This window comes from Drosophila virilis, chromosome 2 (assembly GCF_030788295.1).
Source record: "Drosophila virilis strain 15010-1051.87 chromosome 2, Dvir_AGI_RSII-ME, whole genome shotgun sequence".
Lineage (NCBI taxonomy): Eukaryota > Metazoa > Arthropoda > Insecta > Diptera > Drosophilidae > Drosophila > Drosophila virilis.
The window spans coordinates 32300802-32324987 of NC_091544.1; the positions used below are offsets into that span (position 1 = coordinate 32300802).

At 43.8% G+C, this 24186-nt stretch overlaps 1 protein-coding gene across 3 annotated transcripts in view; it reads left to right on the forward strand.

Annotated features, from left to right (window-relative positions):
- Cdep (Chondrocyte-derived ezrin-like domain containing protein) overlaps positions 1 to 23955 on the forward strand; it is a 41014-nt gene extending 17059 nt beyond the window's left edge. For 2 of the 3 annotated variants that reach the window (XM_070207174.1, XM_002056606.4), the window contains exons 3-11: positions 3586 to 3818; positions 3879 to 4100; positions 4163 to 4406; positions 4471 to 4631; positions 4704 to 4778; positions 6616 to 6722; positions 6950 to 7065; positions 7124 to 7370; positions 8064 to 20967. In XM_070207174.1, the coding sequence (XP_070063275.1) occupies positions 3586 to 3818; positions 3879 to 4100; positions 4163 to 4406; positions 4471 to 4631; positions 4704 to 4778; positions 6616 to 6722; positions 6950 to 7065; positions 7124 to 7370; positions 8064 to 19012 (12354 nt within the window). In that variant the 3' untranslated portion in view covers positions 19013 to 20967. Of the gene's footprint in view, positions 1 to 3585; positions 3819 to 3878; positions 4101 to 4162; positions 4407 to 4470; positions 4632 to 4703; positions 4779 to 6615; positions 6723 to 6949; positions 7066 to 7123; positions 7371 to 8063; positions 20968 to 21252; positions 22525 to 22883; positions 23359 to 23434 lie in introns of those variants that run through there. The other variant, XM_070207175.1, reaches the window with a different exon arrangement.
- The last annotated feature ends 231 nt before the right edge of the window (positions 23956 to 24186 follow it).

Here is a 24186-nt window from a genome sequence, read left to right on the forward strand (position 1 = left end):
GCTATTTACCATTGCCTTGGCCCGTGCTTAGTCGCCGCCGCGTCCAAAACTAATTGGCTGTTTGTAGTTGTTGAAAATCCCAAATTGGTTTAGTGGATTGGTGGCCCATGAAGAAGGCTGTGATAAAAAACCGCGCCCGCGCCAGCGCCAGCTCCAGGCCAAATGTCAAAGTTCGGGCGTGGCTTTGGGGCCATTGTTGCTCCGGCTGCTGCTGCTGTCTGCCACGCCCTTCGGTTACAACTGCGACTGCAGTTTCTGGAGCAGCTGCTTTCATAAGCAAACCCCCATTTTGCACGAAAGTGGTTTTCTCGTTTCTCGCTCCTGTTGTTAGCCCAAATTAAATTAAATATTCCTCAGTTATTGTGCAAAACTTGTGTAAATTTCATTTTAGTTTGACAATTAGTTGGAACCACGGCCCAGTGGTGGGCGGTGCCATAAATTGCATTTGCTCAAATGCCATAAATAGTTTTCAGTCGGCAGTCTGAAGGGAATTGTTAAATTGTGATAACAAGCGACAATTAAATTGCGCTTTTGTAACCGCAAGCACAGCTGCCAGATTGGGATGGAAATTATTAAGAAACTTAGAGGGAACTAGTTTAAGGCTGCAAGCTTAAATTTTCTGGCAATTTATCGAGTTCTTATTAGTGATGCTCTTTTATGTAAACTAGTTCATTTTTCCGATCAGTAATCAAACATAAGATGGGCTATGAAAAACTTAGTTTCTGCATGTTAAAGAGATTTTATCAAATTGTGCAAGTTGGAACTAGATGATTGAAAAAATGCAAAGCCTATATTCTAGGTTGAGATTACTTTTCTAAATGGATTGTAGTTTGGAATTTGTTAGCGTTCTACTACTCAAATATTCGCAACTAACTCGGCATATTTTTAGGTAGTTGTGTTCTTTATGATCGTTATCTAATAAATCCTGGAACTAGTACACAGAACCAGCTCTTAGTTTAAGTTTATAGCCCTCCCTTAGTATCTTTTCGGTTCTATGTAATCAGTATTCAATGTTTGCTTTGACATCTCTGTTTTCTCAACCATCTCTTAGTTTCTGTTTATAGCTTAACCCAACTTACACTCTTGTCTTATGCGTTCTTTATTGAAGGCTTTTGTTGTTTTGGAACCAGTTCATTTCTCTTCACAGCTACACATCAATCGATTTGTAATGTTTAAAAATGTTTTACATAATAAATCAAAATCAGTGGCTGCAAATTGGATGCTTCTCACTTCCCCACCGAATTCCCCATTGACCTTAAAAACTCGGCACAAATGTTGCGCAACTTTTCTCTACTTGTTTCGCCGTTCTCTTCACTCATCAAAAATGCATCAGCTATTCCTTTGTGTGTCGGTACATTGTTTGTTATTTCATTGTTTCAGTTAAACTCGTTGTTTGCTTTCGGCTCACATTTCAATTAAAAAGGGGTTGGCGCTTCATTTGTAAAGTATGCGGACTTATGATATATGTACATATGTGTTAAACTGCAAATTTTTTTTTATTTATATAATGAAACATTTGTGTATTCTTATCAAGTCTTGACCACGCCCAAAGCAATTTGCATTGTGTTCTTGTTTTGGTAGCTTGCCAAAACCTAACACATAAAATATTCAAATGTCAGCCAAAAACATGCTCAGAGACAAAGTGGAAGATAGGGTTAGAGGCTAGGAAACTGTGTGGTAGTTAAGACTTTAATCACATTTTGTCACGCCCCATGGACTGACAAAATTTCACACTTCGAACAAAAATCGAAACTGAGAGCAAAGGCACTTTGCTTGATTGCCTGTCGAAGAATTTGCGGGAACACGCTAAAAGGTTGCTTCGTTTACTCTATTAAAATGCCGATAACATTTCCATTTGTCTAATGGTGCATAAGGTGCAGCAGCTGTTCAGGAGCTGGTGTGGTGTGGTGGCATACGGGGGGCTTTGTGGTTGTTGCCATAGACCGATATTAGCATATTATACAGCATGGCACATGCCTCTAATCTAGACATGTGTTTGCCGCTTAACCTATTTGCAAATTGAAGGACATCCCAAGGATATAGCTGTGTGTGCGAGTTAGTAGATAATTAATAAGCTCTGACTGATGAAAACCTCATTTCATCCAATTTGCGGTACGTTTCTAAATGAATTGGAAACTGACAGCTAATTAAATTAATATCCTTTATGTGATTAAAAGTCAAGTGGGACTCTATATAAGTCAGACTACTTAAGAATTATGATAAATAATTAAAAGTTGTTTTATGAGAAGCATAAAAACTTTTGGTGTGATGAGCTGGTGAACTATTTATGAAGCGTGGCTTGACCCAGATTGTTTATTCTTCTCGAAAAGAGATGCTTTTGATTATATTTCAAACTTCGCGTAATATTCCAATCTGGACAGACTACTATTCCATGGAATATTACATTCCAACATTAATAAACTCTATAGTATGAGTCACTCAGTAGATTGTCCTCTCCAGATTTAATTTAATATTCTATTTTGACGTTGCCAGACTGCGTAATATATATCACCTATATACATATATCCAATGAGGTTAGCTCTCCTAAATTCTCATTTGACTCTGCTTGGATTTCAATATTTTAAAACATAAACGCTTTCCAATCAATTTTACGCACAATTTACTGCAGCCTCCTTGCGACGGGTGTTTTGCGTGTGGGCATAGGGGCGTGACCAATCGCTGGCTAAGTTCGTTAAGCTTATTTAAAAATTTAAACCGCGTCGCAGCTTAGATGCGCGTCCGAGCGTTGCCACACGCCGTCAATTGCTTTGTGGGCGATGCCCGTCTGATTGCATTTAAATAAATTTCAATTGAGTTGTCGCCTCGCCCTAACTACTGCTTCCTATTAACTGGGCCACTTGGCCGCACGGCGGCTGGCCATTCCTAAACATCAACTGTGGCCGCAATTAAGTTAGATAAAATGTAGGGCGTTTAGCTTTTTGCCCGCTGACCAAATTGAGCGAACAGCCAGAGTGCACTGTAAATTCTAAGTAAATGCATATATACATTTATTATTTAACGCAATCTAATGGCATTTTTAATCAACCCTAATGGTGTCTGTATGTGTGTTTGTGTGTGTGTGTGTGTGTGTGTGTGTGTGTGTGTGTGTGTGTGTGTGTGTGTGTGTGTGTGTGTGTGTGTGTGTGTGTGTGTGTGTGTGTGTGTGTGTGTGTCACACACAACACACACTCGCAAGCCAACATTGTGGCTGTTGATTTATGTGGCGCTAAGCCTTCTCGCATAGTTGCCAAGTTTTCAACTATTTTATAAATAGGCTGTCGAGTCTCTAAAGTTAGGACTTTTTGAATAATGTGCTTCCTCGACTACAATTCACATAACTAAACGAGTTGGAGTGCTCCAGTCGGATGTGCCCAACTAAGAGATAAGGCTAAACATACACTGCCCTTAAATACCTTAAACCCCAATTTCAATTCATTGAATCACGTTTCAAATGGACATTAGCGATATCTGTTAAAAAAAAACTCTTGCAAAGCTTTGATGTAATGAACGGGGGAAGAAATTCGAAAAGCGAAATATTTTTTGAAACTTAATTTCTCCACCAATTTGCTTTGTCATTTTAAACAGGCCAAGGCCTTGGGTCGCGTGCTATTTGAGCAGGTCTGTCGCCAGCTAAATTTACTGGAAGCGGACTATTTTGGTCTGGAGTATCAGGAAATATCCACACATACCAAATACTGGCTCGATCTGGAGAAGCCCATGAATCGTCAGGTGGGCCTCTCTCTTATCGATCCGGTGCTGCGATTCTGTATCAAGTTCTACACACCAGATCCAGCACAGTTGGAAGAGGAGTACACCAGGTAAGAGCCTTTTAATATATTAACTTAACAGTAAATACTGATATACTGTATTCATTTTAGATATCTATTCTGTTTACAAATAAAACGAGATCTGGCCACGGGCAGTCTGCAGTGCAATGACAATACAGCGGCCCTCATGGCCAGCTACATAGTGCAGGCATCGTGTGGCGACTATGTGCCCGAGGATTATCCAGATCATACGTACTTGTCATCCTATCGCTTTGTGCCGCACCAGGATGCGACCATGCAGCGCAAAATTATGGAGAATCACAAGAAGCATTTGTAAGCTGTAAACTGTATAATGTCATTGATTTGTTAATTCACTTTATAATCTCTTTGTGCAGTGGCCAATCGCCTGCAGAGGCTGACCTCAATCTGCTGGAGACAGCGCGTCGTTGTGAGCTTTATGGCATGAAAATGCATCCCGCGAAGGATGTAGAAGGCGTGCCTCTGAATCTGGCCGTGGCGCATATGGGCATTACCGTGTTTCAGAACATAACACGCATTAATACCTTCTCCTGGGCCAAGATACGGAAGATATCATTCAAACGCAAACGTTTTCTGGTCAAGCTGCATCCCGAGGGCTACGTAAGTACATATGTGAGAGGTGTATAATTAAATCGATTTAATGTTGGATTTCTGTCGCTTGCAGGGCTACTATAAAGATACCGTTGAGTTCTTCTTCGAGGGTCGCAATGAGTGCAAGAATTTTTGGAAGAAGTGCGTCGAAAATCATGGATTCTTCCGATGCACGACCGTGCAGAGCACGCCCAGGCGCAAAACTCGCGTGCTCTCACGGGGCAGTTCTTTTCGGTATGAATGAGATAATAATTGTGAAAATAAGGCGCTTTTTAAACTAGTTTTATACTTTTGTCAAACTTGCAGCTACAGCGGTAAAACGCAAAAGCAAATTATTGAATTTGTGCGCGAGAACTATGTAAAACGTCAAAACTTCCAAAGGTAGGTTTTATTCAAATAACCCAACAACAATAAGGAAAATCTTAAAAACTACCATTGCAAGCAGCAGAAGCAGCTTTAAACTTAAGATTTGTTTTTTAATATTTATTATTTTATTACGTTTAACAAATAAATATTATAGTTTAAGTTACTTTCTGTAAAGGTTGTTTTTACCACGCAAAAAAATGTTTACAAATATTTAATAAATTTGGTAAAGACAGCATTTCAGCATTTTTTAGAAAACAAATTTATTCTTATACAATATTACTATTTCACTTAAATAATTTATCAAATACGTAAACTTGATTTTAAAGCTTTGCTTACTTTTTCTTTTATTTAAAAAAAAATCAAATTTTTAAGCTAATGCTTCTTCCCCATATGAATAACCAATAAGCCAACTAATTATGTGTACAATTTGATTGTGCCTTTTTTTAATACAAAACAGCAAAACCAAGAAACTAATCATGCTTACACATTATAATCATCAGCGTGCTCATCTGAACTCAACTTTGTTATTTCTTTTCAACTGAATTGCTTATGAATTACACACACATTTTTAATTTTCAAAATTAATTTTTCAAAACCCCCACAAACCCTGCTCCAAAAATAACACCTGAAACCACCTTAAAACTTGGTCAAAATGTGGCATCAAGTTACAGAGAAAAGAGAAGAGGATTAAAAAACCAATTGGTCTTAAGTAAAAGTGAAGCACTAAAATAAACATCTAAAAAAAAACAACAAAAAAAAACAAAGTAATAGCAAAACTAGAAATTTGTACAGAAACCAACGACAAAAGCATTTGAAACTAAAGTATGTTTTGTTTTGTTCGTATTATTTGAAACATGTGTATTAACTAACATAAATATTCTATAGACAACCAACTTTATTTATTTGTAAACTGAAATTGGCAATTGGCAAATTATTTTATGCATACTAATTTCAAATATCATGCTTATGTGTATAAATCGAGCCCAAACTCAACTCATTATCAGTGCCCTAGTGTTCACCCAACCTCACATAGAGTATACTAAACCACATTCGCATCATTCGAACTCTCTTTCTTTTATATCGTGTGTTGTATTTAACTAAACTAGTCTAGTCATTCAGCCCCAACGATATGGAAGTTGTGTCTTTAAAATGCTTTTCTTTTTCCATCCCCCCCAATAAACAGTGTCTTTTGTTTAGACTGAACACAACTCACGGCTAATCACGTTTGTTTGCCCCCCTAACGCTCCCTAAATGTGTAGTAATTAGTTGTGCGTGTTCTTAGCTAAACAACCTAAGCTTATCTACTTATATAAGTAGTTTAGTCTGTATGATAATATAACTCTAATTAACCCAACTACAACAGTATTTAGTGTATAATATTCTATGGAAAATCTGTTAAGATATAACAAATATATTGCCTATTCCCTATAGAGGCTACATCTTATATGATTTTTTTTAGCGCTTCATAATGCCTTTCAAACTTAAAGACATGCTAGGTCTAACCCTCTTTGATACCCTAAATGTTGTTTTGTGTGTGCGTGTAATTTTAAGTTTTTTTTTTTTATTATTACACAGTTAACTTAATATTGTTATTATATAAATTGTGTACTGTTGTAAATTCCTTGAACTCTTGCATTTGCTTATGGAATTTTCTGAGCCTTTTTGATGCTCAAACCAAAACCAACTGTGCTTAACCCGAACTAAAACTATAAATAAAATACAAAAAAAAAAAAAAAATACATAAATAAAAAACAAGCTTGAAAACAAAATAAAATGTTGCTTAAGTAAAAAGCAAAAACTGAGCATGTGAAAATAAAATCGTGGTATCCTCTTGTCTTTTCTTTTGCTGCAGGTCTCAGTCGTTCCGGCAAGGGCCACTGAATGCTAGTAGCCGAAGTCAGTCGCATACGTATGTGAATTCCAGCATTTCAGCCAATCCCCTACTCCCAATTGACACTGGTTTGTATTTATTTTGTTCAATTGTTCGATTATTATATTTCATGATTTATCGTTTATCGCTTTTCGTTTCATTTTCGTACATATGTAGTTAAAAGAGTTTCGCTCTTTCTCTCTCGTTTTGCTAGCGGAATGTGTAGCTCAATGCGTTAGATTTCTATGAAATAATTTATTTATGTATATATATATATTAAATTATCATTTCTTTTTTATTTAATTGCACGCTGCAGCGGCATGGGATTATCGCAATCAATGCAACGACTCGATGACCCCTTCTCTGACGAAGAAGGCAGCGGATACCTTGGATCGCCGACGCGACAATCCTACAGACCACATGCGTTCTCAAGTGAGTTTTCACAGAAAACAAAATTATTTTATGATTTCCAATATCTATTCACAAATAGGTCACAGCAGCCCAGGTGGAGATCTATCAGACGAAGAACTATGCAGCGGAATCGCCAACCTCAGCGGAGGAAGCGGCATGCTCGGGGGAACGTCAACACCACTCGGCAGCGGCTACGGACCAAATGAATTCGAGCCGCTCGCTTTCACCACAGGCTCCGCAATCGTGGACTTCACCCAGCCACAGCAGCAGCCAGCCACTGCGCGCTCCCGATCTGGGTCGTGCGCATCAAGGCGATCACAATTTAGGTAAGTCCCTTTATAAAATGATCCCACATTAATATAATTTCATTAAGTTGTTTGTTAAAGTTATACTTAGTTTTAGTCTTATCTATGATTTATATAATGTACTTTAGCTAAGCTCTTTTATTTAACATTGAAAGTATGCCGAATTTCTTAAACAAAAATACAGTTGGAAAGGATTTCAGTATCCTCCCTAACTCGGTTCAGACTTCCGGATTCTTACCCAATGCGGCTAAAAATCAGTTTGCAGATTTAACATAAGTCCTGCTCCCCTTCGTAAGGGAGCTGAAGCAACTTTTGCTCACATAGAGAGACCCTGACACAATTGACCGTTTTCGTCTTTTGTGATACCCCATTGCATATCTCTTATTTATTATTAAACTACTGTGAATATAAGTTTCTATTATAATTTAGATTTCTTAAGTTTATTATATTTACGTAAGGTTAATTTAGTTCTAGCTCCTTTTTTTAATTCATACTCCTCACAGCGTTGGCTATTGACTATTGTATTCAGTTAATGCCAATAGTCGAATTATGAACTATAAATATCGTTCAAATCGTGCTCATTATAATTTCAGAGTTTTCAGCCTTTGTTTTGTGATCATGCCTTGAGTTCGAAACGTTTTCGGTTTGTTTCGGTTGTTTCTCTTGTACTCAAAGTGCTAACGTACAAATTCTTTTAATTCTGCGCGTGTTCAGGTCTGAGCCACTTGTCCCACTTGTACAGCAGCAGCACGCCTCGTCGAGTCTCAGTGGGATCCCAAGCGTATGCCCCTGCTTCGCCGCAGCTCATCAGCATCAACACCAACAACAGCAACACGCACAACAACAACACTATCAACAGCAGCAACACAGTGGGTCATTCGGTGGATCTCAGCAGCTCAATGGAATTGGAGGAGCAGGAGGAGGAGCTCCTGGGACCTGTGGATTTGGAGGAGGAGGAGGAGGAGCCTATGGGGGAGGAGGAGGAGGAGGAATTAGTCGAGGAGGAAGCGGATTCGGACTTGACAGCATCTACCATCAATCGGGAGACTATGGCGGCAGCCTCACCGGTCTCAGCCATGGCCATGGCCAATGCCCGTCGTCAGCCGCTTCGCTCACAGGAGTCCCAATCTCAAACTGTCACCCCAGTCCATTATAGCAGTACCAATTATTCGATGTCTAAACAGTGCATGCTTAACAATGCCAATGCCAACTCAACCGAAACGGAGACCGACAACATCATATACACTGACATCAACGATATGGGCCAATATAAATACCCTGACTTTCATAACGCCCATCTGGAGCACAAGATTTCCAACAGCGAGCATCTCAATTTGAATGATCGCAATGATATATATGCGACGGTTAATCGGAAAGCCAAATCCAAGACACGCGAGAAGCATTTCAGCGATGAGTTTATCGATCAGTCCATATTACAGTACACCCGGGCCAAGCAGCTGGGCGCCCAGCAGGTGGCCATGCCCCTGCTGCAGCAGCCCAGCACATCGGCCTACGCTGCTGCCCAGGAACGTAATTATAATAGCTTGAACTATCAATATCACAACGATTTAAATCATCCCTCAGAATCGTCTTCCTCGTCCTACTTTGGGACAGGCTTTGGCACAAAGCGCTATGCCCAAAATGAACGCGTAAAGCTCGCACAATCCGAAAACTATTTAACACCCTCTATGGACTCTCAGAGCTCGAGACACACTCATTCATTGCCGCGCAACTCGGAGCTATCCGGCGTGGATTCGGTAGATTCATACGATAGTCACTACATAACACATCATCCAAGACGCAGTTCCTCAGAAAAACTCGAGTATCAGATGTCTTCGAGCAATCTTTATTCCACAGCGCAGTTTGTCAAGCCCGAACAGGCGGCTGTCCACTATATGGACGATGAGGAGGATCAGGATGATGATCCGGATGGTGAGAACATCTACGATCAGGTCGAGCGTGAGTCCTGGCTCAAGAGTAGCTCCTGCAAGGATCTTTTTGAGCGCTACAGCAGCACCTACTATGCACGAGAACAGCCGAAACCCATGACAGCGTTTGACAAGGAATTTCTCTCCTCGAATCGTATTGATTCGCCCGTTACGCGCTATGATGATTCCAGGCACTCCTTATACATTACCAAGAATCACTCGATAGATGCACATCAGGACTTTTCACCGCTACCTCAGAGTAAGGTGTATTCGTCCAGCTATCCAGGCAGCACCTACAACACCCAGGAACACAAACGCAACTATGGGCACCAGCTGGACTACACAGGCTCACAAGATGATATATCACAGGATAGCTATGAGCTGCTAGAGAAATATGACATTGATTTCTTTAGCGGACGTCGCCGTTCCGAGGATCATATGCGCTCCTGTTCGCTGGACTCTGGCAACTATATACCCAGCGATGATGAGTCCGTTTCTGAGCAACCCAAATATCGCTCGGCTATTGATGTTAAATCCAAATCAGCTGCTGATATTATGAATGAGATTTGGGATGCTGAAGATCCGCGCTATTTGCCCCGTGAAAAGCTCTCTGTCAAGTCAGATGGCAACTTCTATAAAAAAATTCAGGAGGCACTTACGCGAGCCTCCAGTCAGGAGAGTCAAAGCGAAATGTTTGAGACAAAAATCTCTCGGAGCTCCGACTCGAGCAAAAAATCTCGAGACAGTCTCTATCATACGGACAGCAAAAAGTCGCGAGAGACGACCAAGAGTAAGACATCCGTAGCTTCAAGTCAGGATTCCAAGGAATCACTAGTGGGCGATTGCTTCGGACGAAACTACGAAATGCCCACAACCACCTGCAAGAAGGTCAAGCAATTTAACAAAAAGGAGCTCTACGAAAAGTTTGCACAGTCAAGTCAGGAGTCAAAAAGTGACTACTACGATGCTGTAGAACCTGTCGCAGAGGCAGAAGGTCTTTATACGCGACCCAAGGTTAAGAGTCACGATTGTCTGCTCTCCGACACGCACAGTTCCACGGCCAATAGTTCGTTCTATGACAGCCGCGATACATATTCGACATTCCCTAGCAACAAGACGCACAAGACCTCCAAAGTGCACTCGATTAGTTTGCAAAATGTAGAAATTGAACGCAATGCCAAGTCCTTTGGAAATAAATCTCCCGAATCTGTGTCCACGCCTGCCTCTGGCATGCGCTGCCATGAGAAGGATATACAAACCAGTGACTCAATCGATCAAACAGCGCCCTTCAAAAAGGGAAACTCGCAGTCCTGTAAAATCTCCGCTTTCCGTCGACGATCAGATAGCGAGAACATTTTTAGCTTTGATCAAGACCGAATAGAATGTATACAAAAGTACACCAAGCACTGGGAGGGACAGCCCAAGGATGAAAAGTCCAAGCAAAGTCCAGAATATCCACTTACACCCGAGCTAATCTCTGAGTTTGAGAAACAGCAGGCGCGAGTTGCCCATCAGAAAATCACGCGGAAGGAGGAGCTCATGGCCAAGACACACTTTGAGGAATACAATCCGATATTGGTGCCTCTGAACTATGCTCATGCCACGGTGGAGCGTACTAAAAGCGATCCGAATTCCTTGGCTAATCGTGCACGCCTAGGCAGCAATTCTCGACGTCATGTCCTGATGCATCAGAAGTCAATTGACTTAACGCCAGCCGATTCCAGTGATGAGGATTATATCTATAAGCAAATACCTAGCGCTCCACCGTTGTGCAAGGCGCATGGCAACTTTGAAATACCCAAATGCTATGATGGACCGCCAGCCCCTCAAGTGGATATACCCAAGAGAGGCTTTGAGCTCCCCAAGAGCTTCTTCCGCGACTACGAACGTCGTTTTACTAAGATTCTAAAAGAAGATATACCCTATGTACTCCATAAAAGGCATATTATGAACGGCACTGCGCCTTCGCCAGGCGACAAAAAGCATAGTAAGCCCAAATCGCCAAAGTCACCAAAATCGCCAAAGTCTCCCAAATCACCAAAGTCGCCCAAGTCCCCTAAAGTGAACGTTGTGCCTGTGCCCGGTCCAGCGGATTTCTTGCCAGATATACTAGATAGTCTGCTGCCAGCAGAAACTAAAGAGTTTCTATTTACCCAAAACATTGATCTATCCAAAGTAGATCCCATAACACTCGAAATCGACAAGACCATACCAATTATACAGCTTTCCTCGCCCAAGCGGGACATAACCAAGCAAATGGATGCTTCAACGCTGGAGAAACTAAATAAGAAGCTTAGTCAAATTGAAAGCGATTCGGCAACCAGTTCCAGAACCGAAAGCATGCAACAGCAGAAGCTAGAGCAGAAGCAAATGGAGCTTATACAGAGTCTGCGGAAGGAACTACAGGCGAATGCGCGCAAGGCAAACAAGCCGAGGGTTATACCCAAGACAAAGCCATCGGGCAAGTCCAAAAAGGGTAAGACACGCATTACCTCCTTCTCATCGGATGATGAGAGCCTGGACTCGGACGATGTCTTTGGTTCGGCGGAGGCCATACCGGATCGCCTGGAGTTCTCGCCGCCGCAGTCACGGAAAGAAATTGAGCCTATTTTGCGTATAGAGCAAAGTCGTCTCATCTCTGCCGCTTGGGGCAGGGGTCAGACAATGAGTTCCACGGAAATCGAGGGGTCACCGCCACAGTGTCGCCGTCTGGCCGATCTCGAGAGTCGCTATCATACACAAAAGCTTGATCCACAGTATGCAAATGCCACGGAACTGCGTCGCATATCAGAGCGTTCCATATCAATACCATCTTCAGAGGATGAGCCTCATTTGCCTATGCGACGCATGGACGAATGCACTAATGATTATCAGCGCAATGAGAACATACCCTCACCCATATTTGAGTATGCGGAATTCTTTCGCAGCAATGATGACATCTACGAGACGTGCCATGAGGAGAAGATAACCGGTTCTGATATTGATTATACTCTGAAGAAACAAACAGCCAAATCGAAAGTCAAGTTAATTGAGGAAATAATTGACTCTTCAATAGTAATGCGCTCCAAGGGTCATGCACCTATATTATTCGCTCATGCCAGACTAAATCTTTCGGAGGGTTCAGTTTCCCTACAACGTCAGCAGGCCACACAGCAGTCGCCGACTACAGAGCGTCGCACTAAGAGCCTGGACACGCCAGTCATATCCTTGCATCGACTGCCGCCTATGAATGCTTTTTCATCCAAGGATGATACCGTGGGCTTTGAGGAAGAGGGCGAAATTTTAGAGGAGAAGTCGTTAGAGCGTACCAATCAAACAGTACAGCAGGAGGATGACACAGCAGATAGCATACATTCCTGCGCAGGTTCTATACCAACACAGAGCAGCTACAACGCCAATAGTAAAGACTCACTGCTCAGTGCTGTAACCATTGACAGTGAGGAGGCGCAGCTGCTCAACCAGCTGAAATACATAGAACGGATTGCCTTACAAGGCGTCAAGATCAAGGACAAACGCAAGTCTAAAATGAAGCTCAAGAGTGGCGATCATTTAATTCTTAATATACCTAAATACCGATTCACCGATTGGTCACCCTACAGCTCAGCCAACAGCTCGCGTAAAACCTCGCCAGGCGTCTCGCGGGCCAGCAGCATCGAGAGCACCGGTAAGGGAAAGCTAAAGACCTCAGAACCTTTTAAGGGCAAGCATATGTCTCGCAGCCGTCCGGAATCACGACGAACCAGCGCGGATGATATTAAAGCCGGTAAAGATGGCAGAGGTAGTAAAAAGTCAAGTCCCAAGGAACGTCCACGTTCAATTGAAATGCGTCGCCTGAGCAAGGACAAAAGCAAGTCCCAAGAGGAAACGGAGGCGGATATAGCCAAGCGTAAAGAGCGCCAGCAGAAACTTTACGAATCAGCGATGAAGCAGACTATAACAATGCTGAGTCCTGTAAAGGATACGCTGCCCGCGTTTCCAGCGCCGGAAGATAAGATATTTGTCAAAACCGATGGTGATAAGATAATCATTGAAACTGAATTTAAGTCGAAGGCTGAGGATCATGTCCTGATTGCCAAGGCGCCACGCAAGCTAGACACTTCGATGGTAAAGTTTAGTCGCAGCTTTGATGAGGGTCGCAGTCCCGACAAGTTGGACAAGGCCAATCGCAGTTTCGAGGATCGTAACAAATCCTTTGAGGACTCTGAGAAATCAGATATACCAGAAGACATAATGATTAAATCACCCAAGAAAATAGCCAAAGCACAGGAAATCAAACAGAAAATCGAAGGGAGTGTTGTGCACAAAAAGATCGATGGCAAATCGAGTAGTCTAGAGAAACCAGCCGAGCATCATTACTTGGGCACGGATGTCAAAGCACGCAGCCTGGACGACAAGAAACAGGCAATGGCAGAGGCAAAGAAGACCGAGGAGAAACATACATCTATTGTGCGTAGCGCCATTGGAGATCGTCGCATGTTTGCGCATCAGTATAATGTCCATGAGGACATAGATATGCAGGCGGTTATCTCTGAGCGTCGTTCACTGGAAATACTTAAGCGTTCGCTGCCCTCGGAGGACACCCGTGACAGTGAATGCACGCACAGCCGCAAGGCTTCTACAGCCGATAGTCTTGACTCGTTTGTCTCGGTGGATGAAAGCCATTCGCCAATACCACCGCCAGAGGTTTATCCACATCGCGTGCCTACCATAGAGTGCGAGGAGCCATCCATTGAAGAGGATGACAACTCATCGGAGCGTCGTCATCTTAAAGTGGGTCGACACGATGTTAATCGTTTGAGCTTAGATCGCAGTCGCAGCGATGAGACAGGTTCGTGGATAACCGTAGAGTGCGATGAGTTTATTGGCTCTGATACCTCAGACAATGAGCCGCGCACTTTGGAAGCAGATCGCAATACTCTGGAGACACAAGCCACATTGGAGGATGCCATACCGTTGGACTATTCCAATTGTGTCACGCCCACATCTGATTTGAATATTCTAGTTACTCCACCCAATGTCAGTCCTCTGATTGAAAAGTCCGTGCTGGAGACTTTTGAAAAGTATACATCTGAAGGCAAGAAAAAGTACAGCCTTGATAAGCAGAGCGATAAATCGAAAAGTTCGGATTCTTGGACCAGTGGTGAGAAGGACAGCAGCCCGCAGCGACAGCAGGACTGGAGTTTGTCTGTAAAGGAGAAGAGCTCCATCGAGGAGGAATCCAGTGTTAGCTGCTCGATAGCACGCCCTTTGGGCATATCACAAGATTTTGGTAATGAGGATGCCAAGAAATGCCTGGAACTTAAGCAGCGCATGCTCCAGCTAGATGTTGCGCCTAAGGATGCTGATGCCACACCCACTGGCTCCAATGAGCAAACGCCCACCAATGAACCAAAGATCATCATTAAGAAGCCTTCAACGCCAACACTAGAGAAACAAAGTCCTATTGATTTAGGCAACAGCACCGAAACCTACCTAGATCCCATTGAAGACCGAATAGCCAAAATGCTACACAGAACCGAGGACAGCGAATCCAGTTCAGGAGGTTCACGCAAGCCGCCCCGAATCGAGAAACCTGCACGTGCCAATGCAGGCAAAAAACTGTCGGTAACCAAAGCAGAACCCGGTAAATCCGGCAGCGATCGCAGCTCACAGGAATCCAAATCAAGCTTCGACTCGAAGGGCTCATTGAGCGTCGAATCGCGCGGCTCTTTTGAAACAGAAAGCAGCTCCGGATCATTGGGCGCGGCACAGCGTCGTGGGGAGCTGGCACAAAAAGAACAGCAAAGCACCTGGAAAGCTTTTCCCATCGAGAGCTCCAACAGCTCCAGCACAGATGAGCCATGGCATCATGTGGAAACCGATGGCGGTTACGAGCGCTACGATGCACAGAATCCGCTGCGCGATTCCTCGGACAGTGACATAAAGGAGGTCTCACCGGATGAGCAAAAGGATACCAGCGATACCAGCTATCAGGATGATCTCAATGACTTTCCCACCACCTTTGGCTATCCGGCAATGACCAGTACACTAGGTGGGATTGGCGTGAACCCCACAGATATCATAGGCTACAGTACGGGCTTTACATTGGGTCGCACTCTCTCGCGGATTTCGGAGCGCAGCACAGCCTCTGAAAAGTCCAGTATGGAAGATGATATAAGCAAGGCTTCCACGCATTCGGTTAGCATGCGGGATGAATCAGTTGGCTCGACCGATCATCAGCCCAGTCTGAGCTCCGATTCACGCAGTAATACGAATCTGGCGTACATCTCGGACGCGGATCGTCGCACCTCTGCGGAAATGCCAGAAATACCCTGCGATTCAGCAACTGCGGATCGCCTAAGCAGCATTGGCAGCTTCAATGAACCAAAGTCACCCACGTTGGTGACAGGTCGCTTCTCAGTTACACACGTGGACGAGCAGCAGCCGGAGGATCTGGAGCGGCACACGCTCATGTGCCTCTCAAATGCGGGTAGTCAGGACTCGGAGGATTGGCCGCTGCCGGAGATACCCTTTGATCACGTACCCGTCAAGCCGCCGGAGAACATTTACGCCATGCCAGACCTGGACAAGCCAGTGCCCAAGTCCTTCTGCTGGAAGGCTAGTATGGCATTCCAGCAATCTCAAGATTCAGTGGACTGGCCCTCACCGCCCTCCAGCACCATCGATGCGCCCATTGTGGTGGAGAGCATTGAAACCTATTACGCGAGCGAGGTGCAAAATGCTGACAATGTGGTATTGGAGGAGGAAGCGATCGCTGCGGGTCCTCCCGATGTGGCCAGGGTGTTGCCTTATGAGGACACGGCCTATCTCATGTCTGCTGCTTTCGAGGACAATGATTTTGGCAGCGAGCATATACAATTAGATACGGTTAGCTGCCTAAGCTCCACACTGAGCGCTGCCTCCTGCTTGTCTTCATCATTTAATGTCAGCTGCAGTACATCCTCCACCCAGCCAACGGCTAGAGCAGCGGCTGGACTACGCAAGAGCTCCAGTCCTGAGGTAATTGTAGCGCAGCCCGGACGCTCCCCAGCGCCTCGCAGCCCTCTCTCCGATGATGAACTCTTCTCCAACGATGATGTCTTTATGCCAGGCACTATTAAAGTGCAACTCTCACCAGATGGACAGCTGCGCAAGCTTTCACGCGGCTCCAACAATTCGGATACATCCATCGATGATATTCTGTCCGGCAGCACTTACCTGGACGATCAAACTACTGTGCGTCGCAATTATGAGGCACGCTTAAGCAGCGGCGGCGGCAGCTGCAAAAAGTGCAGCCATTCCAGTCACTCCGAGGAAGAAACCAGCTCCATTGGCACCGACCTCGATGGCACTGTGCGCATGGGCTTGCAGCAAAAGAAATGCACGCACAGCTCCCACTCGGAGGACACCTCGATTGGTCTCAGCATCTCTGAATGGTCCACGGGCACCAATACAGTGCGCCAGTATGCTAATCTCTCCGGCTCGGACAGTCTCTCGGCGGTGTCCACACATTCGTGCGCTAAGAGCGAAAAATCCAATCACACCAAGTCCAGCATTAGCTCCATTAACAAATCCGCTGAGAGCCTCAACGAGCAGAGTGGCAGCTATTCACACAAGTTCAGTGGGGATAACGGCTCCTCGGATGGATTGCGGTATGACATGTTGTCCAACTCGGAGACGGATAAGCTAAGTGAGGCTACCTCGGCAACGCGCAGCGATGATACGACCTTGACATTGACTGAAATGGCGCACACGATCAGCGAGTGGTCCACATCGAGCAGTCGGACACTGGTGGGCGTGGTGCCGGGCGAATATTTACCACTGAAGCAGCCTAGGGTGGGCAGCAGCAAGCCCAGTTTGAGTTCGCCTAGCGAAGAGAAGCGCTGCTCCCTGCCACAGATCCACAGACGCAGCGGCAGCAATGGCAATCAGGCGCGCAATGCTCAAGAGCACGCAGAGCAACAGGCCGGATCAGCGGGGCCAGAGACGAGCGCCGCTGCACGCAAACGCCGCTCGCTGGAGATGATGTCGAAGCTGTATCAGAGCCAGGAGATATGCTCCGAGTCGGAGTCTCCTTTTGTGGAGCGTTTGTATGCGCACAGCGAAAAGCTGACGGAGCGCTATCAGAGCCAGGAGTTCGTGCCGCTGCACACAGCCACCCCAACCAGCGGCAGCATCAGCAGTGGCTCCACACAAATCCAAACCCAGCAATCGCAACAGATACGCCAAAAGCCACGCGCACCACAGCCGCCCACAAAGCCGAAGCCGACGGTAACTAGGCCCATAATGCAGGCGCTGCTCAACAAGATGAAGCAGCCGGGTCTGGCGGAGCAGGCTGCTGCCGCGGCTGAGGCAGAGGAAATGGCGGCTGCTTCGGCGGTGAAGCCAAAACCCGCACCACCGCCGGTGCCCACGGTGCCTCCGATAGTCACGCCCAGCGATTTGCCTGGTCGTGTGGGCGCACCGCCAGCCAAGCCGCTGGCCAAGCATCACAGCTACGATGACAAGACGCTGTCCAAGACACAGATACGTGAGTTTAAGACAACATCCAAACAGCTGCGTCAGTCGAGCTCCTTTCACGAGCACATGCTGAGCAAATCGCAGCAATCCTCACAGGAGCAGCCCATCCGGATCGACGAGGAGCGCGACGCGCACTCCACCTCCTCGGCAACTAATACGACAACCACAACCAACACCCTTAACAGCGAGAGTACGGCGCCCAACTCGCCGCAGATGCCACAGCGAGCCGATAAGCTGATTCGCTGCTCGCCCTACTATTCCAGCAGTTTGAGTTCCGAGTCGCCACCAAATCAACTGGTGCAGAAGCCACCGCGCAAGAGCTCAGCCGGACAGCTGGCAGCTGCTTCTACTTCTGCTGTGGCGGCCCATGCCATGAAGAGTCCGCCCAGCGGCAATGATACGGACAGTTCGCTGGATGTACGCGGCCAGGATGCTAAACACCAGCAGCTGCGCAGTCGTGGCTATCGCAAGAAGCGCCAGCTGCCTGTAAAGCGGATGCGCGCCAATTTGAACGCTGCGGCTTTGCTGGAGCAGGCGGAGAGCAGCGAATGCTCCGAGGGCTATATGCCAGAAATGGATTCGGGCAGCTCAGAGTACTCGTACCAGCGGGACGAACACTATCTGGAATTCGATGAGGAGCTGGAGCGTGAACAAACGGATGAATATGAGGATTATCCGCAGTATAGCGGCGCAAGCCCCAGCAAATTTGAGAGCCTGGACATGAGCGACAATGTGGATGAAATGGGTTTCCCACGCTACGATCGCTTGGGACATATTACCAAGCCCATGTATCAGTCGTTGGTGGACAGGCCGGCGCCAGCAAATCATCCCATGCCTCCGGCAACTGGACAGCCAGTGAAACCGGCGCGCACCAAGAAGCGACAGCTGAAACGTGAGGATTCCCTAGCGGCCAGCACTTCGACCGCTGGTCCACAGCAACCGTATCATGGACGCAGCTACTGCAATCCGGAGGAGAGCGAATACGAGTCCCGAGAGGATGTGGCCAACTCCAGTGAGGATAGCGGCGGTGCTGGCGCCATGGGCACCATAAGGCGTGGCAGCAGTCGAGCCATGGCGCCAGTAGAGCCGCCGAGACAACAGCAGCTGCCCTATCCGGACTTTCTCTCGGACTACGAAACGGAGCCCATAGAGTATGAGCGTTATGCGTGTGGCCTGGACATACGAGTTGATCCGCCACCCAAGTTCCATGACTCGGAAGATCAGAGCGATCATTAAGGGAAGTAATAGAGGAAAAAGAAGCAGCATTTTCCATTTCTTCAGTAGCCTTGGAAATTTTTAGAACAAATCTATGACAATTTGTACACACGATCCACGTATAACCAACTTATTTATAATTGAGACTGATTTACGACAAAAACAAAAACCAAAACAAAATACTAAAAAAATACCAAAAGCCAAGAAAAATATCGTACAATCCAAACAAAAAAAATTACAAGCTGCTTAAGAAAACCGAAAATACCGCGAAAGCCAAATGGAACATAAATAATATTCAAAATACATATAACCCCGACAAAGTTCGACGAATAAATCAAACTAACTAAAGTTTTAATCAAATATATATTACCTTAAAAAAAATACAAAATCTAAACAAGTTGGTCAGGGGATGCAAACGGTTAACATAGCTGGACTACCCTACATACATAGCGTATATATATATATATACATATATCGAATGTTATAGAACAGCTGCTCCAAAAATCAAAGTCAGAGTTGAGCAAATTTTAATGCACTGTTTAATCATCGAATAATACAAAAGAAACAAAAAAAAACTTACAAACAAATATTTAATTGTTATTTAGCTAAAAAAAAATGAAAAGAAAAATGAAAAAATGGTTGAAGCAAGCGTTTTACGATTAAAGTTAAACACGATACAATTATTTAATATTAATTGAGAAAAGTATTTGCATTACGATTAGTACTTGAGCAGTATTATTATTGTATTTCCCTATGCTATAAGTTCCAGTTACAGCGTCAAAGCTTCAATTTATATATGTATAAGTACGGTTAAATTATATACTTTTCCCGAGATCAGTATAAAAAGCAGTATTATATTAATGAGAAATAACTAGCATAATCTAAGATCTCTTTGATATTTACCTAATGTGCAAGCATTTATTTCATTCGATAAAGAAAAGGAGAATGTCTCGAAACTTTTTTATTCAATATATATGTATTTAATATATATATTTTATATAGTTTTTGTGCTATATACGTTTTTAATTTGATGGCAATTTCGAATTTGATATCCTCACAAAGAAAAAGTTGTATTAGATTTAGTTCTAGTACATAATTGTGCCAAAAAAAAAAAAACAAAAAAAAAAAACAACAGGAAAAATAACATTAAATTATTAAAAATTAAATAATATTCAGATGCCAAAACGAAGCGTATTATTATAGTTATAGTATGTAAAACGAACAAAAATCAAGCGAAACACTGTTAAGTTTTCGAAAATCCCAACATAGGAAAGAAGCAGAGTAAGAAAAAGGGTATTAAATTGTTAGAAGAGTTAAGGAGAAGTTAGGTTATGTTATGCGTACAATAATTTCAAATATTTATCGGATCAAAAATATTCAAATCAAAAAGTCAACCATTTTCTATATTGGCATTCAAAAATGTGTTTAGCTCTAGTCAAACATTTATTCAAATCGAAATATATCGAATTGTTTGTTGTATCTATGTGCTAGTTGAACTCTAAGATTAAATATTGAAGATAGTTTTTACCAGTTTTTTTTAGTTAGTTAGCCTAGGCAATGTTTTTTAAATGGATCAATCAGTTTTTTGTACAATGTGTTTACAATCCATTTTCTGTTAACCAATGAAGACTTGTGTCCGAACTTCCAACCTAAGAAAAGACTAGTCAATAATTTTTCCATCAAATATGATGATTCCTTCGAGTGCAAATGAATGTTTATTTAGAGTTAAAATATATTAAAATAGCAAAAAAAAAATACAATCTTAGCTGAAATTTAGCCAGTAAGAATTCTAAATGAAAAACTCGTTCCACACTCTAATAAAAAAAAATACACTCAAAAATACACCTAAAAACACACGCAAAAACACAGGCACACATTTGATTTTGACAATTTTTAAAAGCAATTAAACGAATGGAAAAAAATTAATAAAAAGAAATCTATACACGATGCAAGCGATTTAAACAAAATAAATTAATTATATAGAACGAAAACCAAAATAAAAACTTCATTAATCAAAACTTAAGTGTTTTATTGAATAAAAAAAATAATAATTAGAAAATTTATTCTTTATAGTAAAATGGTTTCTTATTAATTTTATATTTATTATAAATTTACGCTTTCCACCCATTTTCCGATCATATATTTTATAGATCTTGTAATTTAATTTTTTATAAATTTAATTATAAATTATTTTTACTTCAATTCATTTAATTTTTTAAATTAATTTTCTTTTGTATTTTCTCTTACTTTGGGCTTTCCAGATGTCTACCATGGCATCAATGGCAACATGTCGCTGGATAGACGCGGTGAGATAGCCACGCCTCCAAATCGTTACGATCTCACGCTGGGCTCGGACAAATCCTCATCGCTGTCACGCTCCGAAGCGGGAACCTATGACATCATCCAGGCTGAGATACAACATGCCAAGCGTCAGGAGCTGGCCACAGGCGTGGCTCTCGCGCACAATGGACACAATGGCAATGCCAATGGCAATGGCCTGCCCAACAGTTCCCATAGCCATGATATCGAGGCTGAGGTCAAGAAACGTAAATGGCCCACCGAACCAAGCTATTTCCTGGCCAAGGAGCTGCTCATGACGGAACGCACTTACAAAAAGGATCTGGATGTGCTGAACAGCTCGTTGCGACAGGTGCTCAGCCTGGAGGATGTGGAGCAACTGCAGCCGCTGTTCGAGCTGCTCGACTCGCTCGCCCAGCATCACAATCTCTTTCTGCGCGACATCGAGCATCGCATGGTCCTGTGGGAGGGGCGTGGCAATCATGAGACCCATCGCATCGGCGACGTCATGATGAAGCACATGGGTGCATTGCCCATTTACGACGAGTATGTGCAGACGCATCTGGACATCCTGCACTGCATGAACGACATGTACGAGTCGGACCAGCGCTTCCGGCAGCTATACAAGGAGTTTGAGCAGCAGAAGATCTGCTATCTGCCCATTGGTGAGCTGCTGCTGAAGCCGCTGAATCGCCTGCTACACTATCAGCTGCTGCTGGAACGACTCTGTGACTATTATGCCGACGAACATACCGATTATGCCGACTGCCAGGCGGTCTATCATCTGCTCATTCGGAGCACCAAACAGATACGCGCCCAGCTGCCGGACTCCGCCAATTTTGTGGAGCTGTGCGAGCTGCAGCGCGATATAAGCTTTGAGCAGCTGGTGCAGCCCCATCGCCGGCTCATCCGACAGGGCTGCCTGCTGAAGCATTCGAAGCGTGGCCTGCAGCAGCGCATGTTCTTCCTCTTCTCTGACATTTTGCTGTATGGCTCCAAATCGCCACTCGATCAAAGTTTCCGCATACTTGGCCACGTGCCGGTCCGTTCGCTGCTCACCGAAAATGCCGAGCACAATACATTTTCCATATTTGGAGGCCAGTGCGCGATTACGGTGAGTGCTGGCACTACAGCCGAGAAGACCCTCTGGCTGGCTGAGCTGTCCAAGGCGGCGGCCGATATCAAGAACAGGCCACCAAACATGCAGCTACAGCTGACCACGCTCAAGAATTGCAGTGAGTATCTCAAATGGTTTAACTTATGCTCTTGTCTCAGAATATGACTCTATTTGTCACTCGATTATTAGGATATTCCTGAAAATGAATGCCTGCTAGTAAAGGGTTTAAAAAGAGAATACCCTTGTCAAGAAGGCATCTTCGACACTATAAATATATTTATTCCTAGTTATTTTTTACATTCTTTACCTTTTCATTCTATTTGTCTATCTATTTTCACTTGCTTTACACTCATTATGACTGGCAAGAAAAGAACGCTGCAAAGCCTCGTAAGCAAGCAAGATCCCCATTAATACCCTGCCCCTGCCATTCCCGGCATAGGTTCAACTTTAAGTAATCTATTTGTTTATCTCTCTCAGGCTCCTCGGAGGAGGGTCTGGACATGCTCGGTCTGAGCAACGGCACAAACAGCCTGAACAGCAGCACCGGCGGCGGCAACGGTCCATTGACGCCGCAGCAGCTGCAGCTGCAGCAGCAGAACAAGACGCAACCGTCCCGCAGCAATACCGCACTACACGTCTGCTGGCATCGTGGCGCCACCGTTGGTCTCGGCGATCATCTCATTGCGGCAGAGCATCAGCTGTCCGGCTATCTGCTGCGTAAATTCAAGAACAGCTCCGGCTGGCAAAAGCTCTGGGTGGTCTTCACCTCGTTCTGCTTGTATTTCTATAAAAGCTATCAGGATGAGTTCGCGCTGGCCAGCCTCCCGTTGCTGGGCTATACGGTGGGTCCGCCCGGCCATCAGGATGCAGTGCAAAAGGAGTTTGTGTTTAAGTTATCCTTCAAGAATCACGTCTACTTCTTTAGAGCGGAAAGCGCGCACACCTACAACAGGTGAGGGTTTGCGAGTCTGAGCCAAAGGCAGTTTCTTTAATGCATTTAATTTTTCTCTTTTTTTCATTCTTTCCAGGTGGTTGGAAGTGCTGCGCAGCACCACCCAAACGCAGGACTTCAAGAACGTGCACAGTCATGCACCCAATTAGCTCACTTATAACCGACTATAAAATACCCTTTCTTAAGAATATATAATTCATAATTCATGTGCAATTCCATGGAACAGCCTAGTTGCTGTCGAGCTGAACCCACATAGAAATGCCCACTCTAGTATTCTCTATACACACACATATATATATGTATATATATATATATTTTTTTTTATAAACGACGTATACACCACAAAGCAATTCCCTTTTTTATATATACTCTTTACGCAACTCTACTCTATAATTGACTCTACACTTTATACACCGCGTATATTTACGTAACAAATTTTTTAGCTGCTAAGTTCACAATTTCCATGTAAATAACGTCTCTTATTTTACTTTTAAATGCATTTTGTTCTATGTGCTGGTCCCTATTTTATACTCTAAAAATATAAAAACGTTGTATTTTTGTGCGGTTTAATATTATATATTCAAGTATTTTTATAAACAGCTTGTGTGTCAAATTATGCAAATTATTAACAACAAATTGAAATTGCAATTTTTATAGTTTTATAACAAATTCAATAAATATATATAAATAAATGTTTGTTAATGTAATAAAATGTGGCCTTACGACCCTGCGTCGCCCTCTTTTTTATTGTACCTTACACAAAAAATTGTCAAAAAAGAGTATACAACATGCAATTATCTTGATATATTTAATAAAAATTAAGCTTAA